Genomic DNA, 11,709 nt, shown 5'->3' with positions numbered 1-11,709 from the left:
AAGGCTTTGCAAGCCTGAAGGAGATGTTGACTACTGCGCCAGTGTTGGCTTTGCCTGAGCAGGGAGAACCCTATGTGGTTTATACAGATGCATCTAGAGTTGGGTTGGGTTGTGTTCTGATGCAGCATGGGAAGGTGATTGCTTATGCTTCACGGCAGTTGCGGGTGCATGAAGGCAACTATCCTACTCATGATTTGGAGATGGGTGCGGTAGTTTTTGCCCTGAAGATTTGGAGGTCTTATCTTTATGGTGCAAAGGTACAGGTGTTTACAGATCATAAGAGCCTGAAGTATATATTCACTCAGCCTGAGCTGAATTTGAGACAGAGGCGGTGGATGGAGCTTGTGGCAGATTATGATTTGGAGATAGCCTATCATCCTGGAAAGGCTAACACGGTTGCAGATGCTCTGAGTCGGAAGAGGGTAGCTTCGGCTCAGGAGCAGGAGATGGAGTCTCTGGTAGGGGAGATCAGTGCGTTGAGCTTATGTGCTGTTTCACAGGAACCGTTGGGTTTGGAAGCAGTAGATAGAACAGATCTTCTGAGTAGAGTACGGTTGGCTCAGGAGAAGGATTTGAGGCTGGTGAATGCCTCTAAGGATGTGGATTCAGAGTATCAGGTCTCAGATAATGGTACTATCTTGGTGCACGGTCGGGTTTGTGTGCCCAAGGATGAGGAGTTGAGACAGGAGATTCTGAGAGAGGCTCATGCGAGCAAGTTGTCCATTCATCCAGGAGCGACTAAGATGTACCGTGATCTCAAGAGGTACTATCATTGGGTCGGGATGAAGAAGGATGTAGCTAGTTGGGTTTCGAGGTGTGATGTGTGTCAGCTAGTGAAGGCTGAGCATCAGGTTCCTGGCGGGTTACTGAAGAGTTTACCCATTCCTGAGTGGAAGTGGGATATGATCACTATGGATTTTGTGGTGGGATTGCCAGTGTCACGGACCTTTGATGCTATTTGGGTCATTGTGGACTGGTTGACCAAGTCAGCACATTTTCTGGCCATTAAGAAGACTGATGGAGCAGCGGTCTTGGCTAAGAAGTATGTGAGGGAGATAGTCAGGTTGCATGGGGTGCCAGCGAGCATTGTGTCTGATAGGGATTCCAAGTTCACTTCGGTGTTCTGGAAGGCGTTTCAGGCAGAGATGGGCACTAAGGTGCATATGAGTACAGCTTATCATCCCCAGACTGATGGACAGTCAGAGAGGACGATCCAGACGCTGGAGGATTTGCTGAGGATGTGTGTGTTGGATTGGGGTGGCCATTGGGCAGATCACCTGAACCTGGTAGAGTTTGCTTACAACAACAGCTATCAGGCGAGTATTAAGATGGCTCCTTATGAGGCTTTGTATGGGAGGCCATGTCGTACACCATTATGCTGGACTCAGGTGGGGGAGAGGAGCATGTTTGGTGCTAGTTTTGTTCAGGAGACCTCAGAGAAGATTCAGGTTCTCAAGCTGAACATGAAGGAGGCTCAGGATAGGCAGAGGAGTTATGCAGATAGGAGGAGGAGAGATCTTGAGTTTCAGGTGGGAGACAGAGTGTACCTCAAGATGGCCATGTTGCGGGGTCCGAACAGGTCATTGTCAGAGACTAAGTTGAGTCCGAGGTATATGGGTCCATTCAGGGTGATTGAGCGGGTTGGACCAGTGGCATATAGATTGGAGTTACCTGAGGTGATGCGTGCATTCCATAAGGTTTTCCATGTGTCTATGTTGCGGAAGTGTCTCCGTGAGGGAGAGGAGGTGTTGGCTAAGATTCCTGAGGATCTTCAGCCTAACATGACTTTGGAGGCGAGACCAGTGAGGGTTCTCGAGAGGAGGATCAAGGAACTTCGGAAGAAGAAGATTCCTTTGATGAGAGTCCTGTGGGACTGTGATGGTGTTGAGGAACAGACTTGGGAGCCTGAGGCAAAGATGAAGGCAAGGTTCAAGAAGTGGTATGAGAAGCAAGCCGTGACTTGAGCTTGTTTAGCCTGGTCCCATCTGTAATCCGTGGCTGGAGCGGCAATGGAGTATTCCAGCCCATCTCTCTTGTTACTCGGTCGCTTGGGGTGGTTGGTTGTGCGACTCAGTAACAAGATGAGGTGGTGTTTGGGGTACAAAGTTTCCGTGAGGCAGGGTTGTGAAGAGGAGTTCCAAAAATGGAAAGTGTTAAATATGGAAAGTTTTGCGGGAGTCAGAATTTTGTCCATTTTTTGCGGTGGGAAGCCTTGGGAGGGGCTTTTGTGCCTTTGTGGCGGACTTTTGAGTCAGAGTGCCTGTGTGTGGCGGTATTGTTAGACATTGTATGGCCTTTGTGGCGGGCTTTTAGCCAATTGTGTGGCCTTTGTGGCGGGCTTTTAGCCATTTGTTGGCCTTTGTGGCGGGCTGATTAGCCAAAGTGTCTTTGTGACGGTCCTTCGGGACAGATGGTCTTGGTGACGGTCCTCCGGGACAGATGGTCTTTGTGACGGTCCTTCGGGACAGATGGTCTTTGTGACGGTCCTTCGGGACAGATGGTCTTTGTGACGGTCCTTCGGCACAGATGGTCTTTGTGACGGTCCTTCGGGACAGACGGTCTTTGTGACGGTCCTTTGGGGACGAGTGGCCTTGGTGGCGGTCCTTTTTAGGACATTTTGTTTGGCCTTGGTGGCGGTCCTCGTGAGGACATTTTTGTTGGCCTTTGTGGCGGCCCTTGTGGCGTATATATGATCCTTGTGTGGTCATGAGGTATCCCAGTGAGGGGATATGTGGTTGGTAGGACATTGAGATGTTTTTACGCGAGCCACGGGAAGGAAACCTGGATAGGGATAGGACTCAGACGTGTTCAGAATTGTTTGCTCGCGACTCTTGGGGGACTTAGGTTCTCCTAGTACTGCCATATTCACAGACTTTGTGGCTCGGGAGTAAGGTTGGTATATCGACTCCGGATGACGATCCGGGGGCGCGCTGTAGGGTGGCAACCCGAGAGACGAGTTGGATTTTCCTTATATCATTTGGCATGCAGACTTAGGTCTGATGAGGAGCCAATAAAAACTCAAGGTTTAGGCCTATGAGTAAAGGGAAGTCCAAAAAGTCAAGAGCAAATGACGCCTGGAGCGTGAGTCTATCGCCTAGAGGTGACCTTCTGTAGATCGGTCGGAGGAGTGCGGGCCGTGGAGACGGTTGCACGGGAGTCCTTGGCTGATGGTTGTTCGAGATTCGAGGACGAATCTAGATTGGTGGGGGAGAATTGTAACACCCACAAACCAATTTTTGGTATTTTGGTAAGGGTGTCGATCGACACCACAGGGGGAGTGTCGATCGACACCAGTTGTGGCCGGTTTGGTCGGTTCAATTTTAATTGCCCGGTTTGCGTGGTTGGTTTAGGGAATCCCTAAATCGAGTTTTTAGAGGTAGAAAACGACCTAGGGTCGTGTTATTTGGAGTTAGTCGCCGTTTTTGAGAGAAAAACAAAAGAGAGAGTGTTCTTGAGCTTTTGGGAAGAGATTGAGAGATTCCTTGCTGTTCTTGGGAGATCTAAGGCTGGGGAGGTGTTAGAAGCTTGCTAGGAGTGAGGGAATTCGTTCTTGTTGGTCAGAATCTTCTTGGAAGAGGTGAGTGCATGACCATGGCTTATCTAAGCTAAGATCTCTAGATTCTATGTGATTTGGTGCTTATTTGGTTGTTTCTTTGAGTTCTCTATGATTTTTGTTGCTTTCTGGGCTGGGTTTGGCTTCTGGGAGTGCAAGGAGCGGATTGGAGAAGCTTGGAGGCGAGATTCGGAGTTTCTGATCGAGGGAAATCGCTGCTCGGCATCGGTGTCGGTCGACACCAGTTGGGGTGTCGGTCGACACCAACGCGAGGACGGCTCGGGACTTTAGCGAGTGTCGAACGATGCCATGTGGAGGTGTCGGTCGACGCAAACTAGGGTTTTCGGGAGTGTCGGGCAGAGTGTCGGTCGACACCAGTTTGGTGTCGGTCGACACCAGATAGTCAGTGTCGATCGACACCATCTGGTGTCGGTCGACACCCCTTGTTCAGTTACGATGGATGTTGCATGCTATGTATATTGCCTGGTTTGTTTTATTGATTGTTGTTTGTGGCATGTAGAGATCTTATTGCTTGTGTGTATAGCCCAGTAGATGGGAGGATTGCCTCACTGAGTGTTTATCAAATACTCATGCATCTCAATTTGTGTTTGTGGTGCAGGTAAAGGCAAAGTGTGATCGTGGAATCAAAGGCAATGAAGAGGAGGATGTTCTAGGGACTTGATTGTATGGTTATCTGGCATTGTTAGGTTGCTAGAATTGAGTCTTAGAGCATTGTTAGGATTGCTGGTTGTTTGATTTATGCTGTTTGGGATTAATGCTGGATATTACTTATTTGGTTATTGGATATTGTTTTATTGGATATTTATTGGTATGTGGTTCCGCTGTTGGATTGTGAATGTGGTTAGGTGGCTAGTGGGTATGGGACCACTAGTTGTAGTTATTTAATTATTATCATTATTTATTATCTAATTATTAAAAAAAAAAGGTCGGTCGTTTCAGTATGTTTAACTTATTAATTGATATATTATGCGAAAAAACTTTAAAAAGCAAAAAAATATAAAAACATGGAATAACGTTATGAACAACAGGAACCAAACCAAGCCAAAATAAATATGATTTTATATGATTTCATTTTATTGAAAATCTATAAACCGTAAACCGTAAAAAACCAAACAGTAACCAAACTAAATTATATAGTTATTGTATATGGTTTTTTTTTGAATAAAATGTAAAATTTATTCGAAAAAACATTTTTACAACAAGTGCATCATCAGTCTGAACATGTTAGCGTACAAGATCATAAGAAATAACATGTTAGGTACTAGCCAGAGACTTTAGTCCACCATAATCAGCGAGTTGCGAGCCACTTGATCAGACAACTATCGAACTTCTATCCCTCTGCAATTGAACAGAATAGACTCTGTTTTGGACCTCCTGATCCAGCCATCGAACTAGTTGCGCTGGCATAAGCGAAGCTTCACCACTTGTATATGGTTTCAGTTTTTGTAAAACTAAAAGACTGAACTGAAAAAATTGAATTGAAACCAAACCGAAAAACTGTTCACCATACTCATCATTCTCCTTTGTCGGAATATTGTAACAAAAAATCTCTGACATTTTCAATCGTTAGAATCCCCTTTATAATAAAACGGAAGTACACAACATTGTTTTGTAGACTATATAATTTTAATAAGTTGGTTACAAATAGGTTATAGATTAATTGGTTACAAGTTAAATAGATTTTATTACTATAGCACATTGTTTCCAAAAATCTTAAAGAGAATATTCCAAAAAATCATTTGATATCATCTAACTTACCATATTAATTTCCTTTACTAATTATTCATCAAATAAAATTTTTTGATATCTAACTTAACATATTAATTTGTTAATTATCATTATAATTCACCTCTCATTTATATATATATGAGTCTATTTTGTGAAACAAATAAATTATCCTATTATTTATTATAATTAAAAATTAGTTTTATTTCCGGATATACCATAAGTTGAATTTTTTAAAACAAATATAAAATATTCGATCTATAAAATATTCAGGCTTTATAAATAATATTATTCTTTAAAAATAATATCTATTGAATTAAAAATTTTACTGAATAACGAGTCAAAATTTGAATATTTTTAAATTCAATTTCATATTTTTTTGTTAAATTTTATAATTTATATTATATAATAAACTTTAAATAAATTATTTTTAAATATTTTTAAAATATTGAAACTTGATATAAAAGATAGAAACTATAAACACTCTAAATTGATTTGTTATAGCAATGTCAATAATATGTCACTATAATATGAAAGAATTTTAAGAAACCAAGTATACAAAAACAAAAATATAACAATATATTAAATTACTCATAATATAATAATTCGTTTTTTAAAAACCAAAAATTTACAAAATTATGTCTTATAATGACATTCAAGTCATGATGTAGAATATACATTGTTGAAATAACTTCACATAAATAAACTAATACGACATATTAAAATTTTATTTTAAAATATAAAATATATTATAGCACGGATACTTATATAGAATCATTAACAATATAAAACTTACAAAATATGTGTCTTTTTTCAAGCCATCATATTTAGCATATGATTTTGTTGCATAATGTTTTATCCAAAAAAACTTTTAAAAACAATCACATAAATTATATTTTCTATAAAAATTACGATATAAATAAAATGAATTTTAATCCTTGCTCTAGTACGGGTCTTAATCTAGTTTACAATGTATTGTGGTAGCCAAAAAAAAACTTGTGTGACGCAAAATTTTACTAAACCTATTAATGTTCTTTTTATTTTTCAGTGTTCAACATAGATATGAATATGTAAAGTGAACAGTTATTTTGTCATCATATTAAAGAAATAGGAATATAGATTTTTGTAATTTAGTTCAGAACTAATACTTTCACAACGACTTTTGACGCCCTTACATACGTATACTTTTCTACTGTAGCCACAAATGAGTTTTGTTTTTTTTCCGTGGAAAGTTGAGGTCACTGGCAAGGATTTGGAGCCCATCAATATGAAATTGTAATACAAATTTCCTTTTTTGTAAACTTCAGTTTTCCCTATATATATCTATGCTATCTTCAGAAAATTTAATGTAGTTATCTCTATCACTTACGAAACAATACAAATGGACATCATCTCAGGACAATCTATGTTTCTCCTCTTCTGTTTCATCTTATCATGTTTTCTTTTCTTCACCACCGCAAGATCCCGCCGGAGCTCTAGTCAGCTATCCATATCACCTCCGGGACCTCCACGGTTACCCATAATCGGAAACATCCATCTAGTCGGAAAGAACCCACACCACTCGTTCACGAACCTCTCAAAAACATATGGACCAGTCATGAGTCTTAAGCTTGGATGTTTAAACTCAGTGGTCATAGCATCAAGAGACGCAGCGAGAGAAGTACTAAGAACACACGACCTAATCTTGTCTGGGCGGTACATAAATGAAGCGATACGATCCAACAATCATCATGAATTATCCGTTGGCTGGGTTCATCCGTCGTCTCCTCGTTTCAGGTAACTGCTTTTTATATTTTAAAGAACATCTTTTTGACTGGCCTAAGCTAACCACACTACATGAGTCGTTTCTAATGGTTACGTAATGTTTCTACTTATGTAATTTTCTTCAGAATGTTGAGGAGATTATTGGTTACTCAGCTGTTCTCTCCACAACGTATCGAGGCTACCAAAGCTCTGAGGATGAAGAAGGTGCAAGAACTTATCAACTTCATTAGTGAAAGCAGTGAGAGAGAAGAGCCACTTGATATTTGTCGTGCATCATTCATCACATCTCTCAATATCATATCGAATATTTTGTTTTCAGTCAATCTCGGTAGTTACGATTCAAAAGATCCCAGTGCTTTTCAGGAGATGGTGACTGGTTACATGGAATCTAACGGGAACCCAGACCTTGCTAACTTCTTCCCATTTATGAGGTTTCTTGACTTGCAAGGTAATAGTAAGAAGATGAAGAGGAACTCTGAGAGCTTGTTCAAGGTATTTAGAGGGTTTTATGATGCTCGGGTTGTGGAAAACTCATCGCGTACAGAAGAGAAAGATGTTTCGAGCAGAGACTTCCTGGATGCGCTCATAGATCTCCAACAAGGAGATCAATCTGAAATCAACATTGACGAGATCGAACATTTACTTCTTGTAAGTCTTATAGCTTATTAGCGTAACATGATGATCTATATTAGTTATTCACTGATATATAATATGTACTTGTATGATCAGGATCTGTTTGTAGCGGGGACAGATACAAACTCTAGTACCGTGGAATGGGCAATGGCAGAGTTACTTCGAAACCCGAAAACGATGACAAAAGTTCAAGACGAGATCAATCATGTGATAGGGCAAAACGAAGACTTTCAGGAGTCTGATATCTCAAAACTGCCGTATTTGCAAGCTGTCATCAAAGAAACATTCCGATTACACCCGGCTGCTCCATTTCTTCTCCCAAGAAAAGCCGAAACCGATGTAGAGATTCTTGGATTTCCTGTGCTTAAAGAATCTCAGGTTCTTGTGAACGTTTGGGCCATTGGAAGAGACCCGAAGTTGTGGGAAAATCCAACTCAGTTTGAGCCAGAGAGGTTTTTAGGGAAAGAGATTGATGTAAAAGGTACTGATTATGACCTTACACCGTTTGGGGCAGGGCGTAGGATTTGTCCGGGACTGCCTTTGGCTTTGAAAATAGTGCCTCTCATGCTTGCTTCTCTTCTCTGTGCCTTTGAGTGGAAGCTTCCAAACGGTGTTAGTTCAGCGGATTTGGACATGGAAGAGACCTTTGGTTTAACAGTGCACAAGACCAACCCTTTACTTGCCGTGCCTCTAAAGAAACGCGCCAAAAATTAGTACTTATAAATTTGTTTGAATATAATAATTTCACAAACATATGAATTGAAGAAAAATAATATCGAAGGCTCTGTTTTTTTTTTCCTTCTCTTTTTGTATTTTTCAGCTGTTTAGACTCTATTTTACAGTAAGCCTAAGAAAAATAAGTATGTTGCTCAACATAATTAATGTATCTATAAAATCATATTGAAGGGGCGACCTTTTTTATTCAGTTGACAAACGTAGTGGATATTTAATAATTTCACCCTTTTATTCAATAGGTGTAATTTTTTTGTAGGGTTGCCATTTCAATATTATTTCAATACTTTTGTTTTTAAAATTGTTTGATTCAGAAAAATTGTGAAAAGATGTGGTGTGACGCTTGCATCCTTCCCATCAATTCTGATCCATTCTTCAAATGTGTGCAATGCAAGTTTTTTCTTCATAACTATGTGCTAGTCTTCCTCGGAAAAAACGAAATATCCTCCATAACCACAAGGTTGATCTACACGTTAAGGATAAGGCGGGCAAGTTTAAGTGTACATATTGTCTTCAATTCTTTGATGGCTTCAGGTACAAGTGTAATTCTCTCAAATCATTTACACGTTGTTCTTTAAAAATAGAGTGCGATGCAGTTCCATTTCTGAGCCTTTTAACCATGAATTGCATCCCCATCCCTTATATCATACCTCGCGAGAGCCTAAGACTTGTGGAGCATGTCGTAAAGATTCAGAGTATGTCTTGTGCTGTACTGTGTGTGAGTTTTCTTTAGGCATGGAGTATGCCACTTTACCAAGAAAAGTGAAACACAGATGCGATGATCATGTTTTGTCATTACATTTTGGGACTGGAAACTCAAAGGGTCAATTGTGGTCTGATATTTATGAAGGAAAGACAGATCTAGAAGTATGGTTTTATGGTTGTGATAGTTGTGGAACCACTCTCCATATCAAGTGTGTACTTGGTGACATGAATTATTTCAAGCCAGGGAACAAATACTTGGGAGCTGAACTAGTCTCCAATAATGACATATTCCCTTCCTATCTCAAGGCTACTGTTGATGATTCAACGGTTGAATATGGTTGTTGATATATCATGGATTTTATGGTTTTTAACCATGATATAAGGAGTTTTTTAGTGTTTTTTCATTTGTTTCTATATTGTTTTTGAGTCTTTACAGGTTTTTAGCATGAAAGGAGTGAAATGGAGCAATTTGGATGATTCTGGAGCATTTAACCGGAAGAATCAATTTGGTCTCAGATCAAAGCATGGGCATCGATCGACACCAAGATTTGGAGCATCGATCGACACCCTCTTCAGACGATGAAGAATCACAAAATTGGAAGTTTTACAATTCTGCCCCAAAGTCTTCCAAAATTGCAACATAAGTCCCTGACGTGTTTTAGGACATATATATATATATATATATATATATATATATAGTTTTTAGGTTTTTAAAACCCTTAAGTTTTATTCTAGCAAGTTTTATTTTTTTCTGTAACCTGTGAGATTTTGAGAGCTTTTGGGAGAGAGAGAGATCTGCTTTGTAGAGAAGAATTCTTGAACTCTCTTTTACTCTTTTAAATCTCTATTGCTTATTATTCAGAATTATGTTTTGTTCTTCATTGAATATATCTGAGTAGTTTGTTTGTTAGGTTTAGGGTTTTTCATAGGGTTTTTATGAATTATTAGATCTGATTGTTTAGGATTCATTATCTATCTAAATCTTCATCTTAGTTTGTTCTTCATATTAATCCTTGATTGGCCATCTAGAATTAATACCCTAGGAAAATAAATTGTTATGAGAATATGATTGATTTTCCTGATAAAACTTTTTGATGAGCAAATTTATTTCTTGCAAAGAGATTTGATTTAATAATTTTGTGAACAATCTAAACCTGATTTTATTGCTGATTTTTAACCTAGAATTTTACAAAGAGATTTGGATTTTCTGGTTTTAAATTTAGATATTATTTGCAGTGAGAACTGATTTAATTTACAAAAGTGTTTAGAGTTCTAGATATGTTCTTAATTGTTTGAATCCTAATTTATTGATTGATTTAATATTTCATAATTTCCTGAGAAATTCCCTAGGCCTAGCTTTTTGATCTTCTGAATTTACAACAACTTTTATTTAATATTTTGCATTGCTTTTATTTTAATTCAATTTAATCTGTTTAGCATAATTATAAAATTTTATAATATATTGTGTAGACTTGAGTCCTTGTGGAATTCGACCCCTAAGTATTACAGTGATCTCTTCATTTGAGAAAGTAGCTCAGGGTTAAATTTGAGCATATCAAATTTTGGCGCCATTGCCGGGAGACTCTTTGATCTACCATTAGATTTGAGTTTTTGATTTTGTCTAAATTTTTCTTTTTATTTTCAAACTAACACGCTTTTGTTTTCTTTTCTCTTCTGTGTTTCAGGTGTATGCCTAATAAGCCTAACACAAGGAGCAACAAGACTGGTCCAATTCTGAAGCTTTCAAACCAAGAGTTGGGAAAACTTGAGCGTGAGAACAGAAAAGCAGCCAAATCTCTGAAGATGGTTAATCCGATCATTCTGATGCGTGATGAGGCTGGTGTTTTGAGGGATCAAGAGGGCCACTTGCGGAATGAGCTAGGCCAAAAGATTGATGCTGAAGGCAATGTGATTGTTGAACCTGTTGTCAACGAGCAGGCTGTCGTGAACCAGCAAGCTGCTGTCATTGATGATCCGAATCTTGGTGTCGATCGACACCAACCAGGTGGCATCGATCGACACCCACCTGCAGCAGACGGACGTGGAGCTGCCAACCACGTCCAAAACCCTGTTTGAAGACAGGAGCACAACCGAGACTTGATCAGGACCATTGCTGACTACAACCGGGCTGATCTTGTGTATGAGAACCGGTCCGCTATTGTTCCTCCTCCATTCCAGAGGAACGATTTTGAGTTGAAACCTGCGTACTTTCAACTAGTTGGGCAGAGACCTTTCTCTGCTTTGCCTAATGAGAAGCCCTTGGACCACATTGAGCATTTTAAGGATCTGGTGACTAGTATCAAGGCTAATGGGGTGACTGAGGACTACATCTTCTGCAAACTCTTTCCTTACTCACTTGCAGAAGAGGCATCTCAGTGGTTGAAACAGCTGCCAGCTGGATCATTGACAAGTTGGCGTGATGTCAAGGTGGCTTTCCTCAACTACTTCTATGATGATGCAATGTCAGATGAGTTGAGAATCAAGCTGTCTTCTTTTAAGCAAAGACCAGATGAAGCTTTCAAAGCAGCTTGGGTGAGATTCAAGGCTTACCAAAGAGACTGTCCACACCATGGTTT

General features: G+C 39.5%; 1 protein-coding gene and 1 pseudogene across 1 annotated transcript; one reads left to right on the top strand and one right to left on the bottom strand.

The window, feature by feature from the left end:
- The first annotated feature begins 6,502 nt into the window (after nucleotides 1–6,502).
- On the top strand, nucleotides 6,503–8,621 carry LOC104757724 (cytochrome P450 76C4). The gene is made up of 3 exons (XM_010480488.3): nucleotides 6,503–7,075; nucleotides 7,189–7,711; nucleotides 7,793–8,621. Exons 1-3 carry the CDS (start codon nucleotides 6,681–6,683, stop codon nucleotides 8,408–8,410), a joined length of 1,536 nt encoding a protein of 511 aa, XP_010478790.1. The 5' UTR covers nucleotides 6,503–6,680; the 3' UTR covers nucleotides 8,411–8,621.
- Nucleotides 8,622–11,608: 2,987 nt separating this feature from the next.
- Nucleotides 11,609–11,709, bottom strand: LOC147923720 (small nucleolar RNA R71; annotated as a pseudogene).

This window comes from Camelina sativa, chromosome 17, assembly GCF_030686135.1.
Source record: "Camelina sativa cultivar CO46 ecotype springtype chromosome 17, ASM3068613v1".
Taxonomy (NCBI): Eukaryota; Viridiplantae; Streptophyta; class Magnoliopsida; order Brassicales; family Brassicaceae; genus Camelina; species Camelina sativa.
This window is presented reverse-complemented; position numbering and strand designations above follow the sequence as displayed.

Coding starts and splice junctions, on each gene's coding strand:
- LOC104757724 (XM_010480488.3), top strand. CDS start 6,681: ATGGACATCATCTCAGGACAATCTATGTTTCTCCTCTTCTGTTTCATC. Junction 7,076..7,188: donor CCGTCGTCTCCTCGTTTCAG/GTAACTGCTTTT, acceptor AATTTTCTTCAG/AATGTTGAGGAGATTATTGG. Junction 7,712..7,792: donor AGATCGAACATTTACTTCTT/GTAAGTCTTATA, acceptor TTGTATGATCAG/GATCTGTTTGTAGCGGGGAC.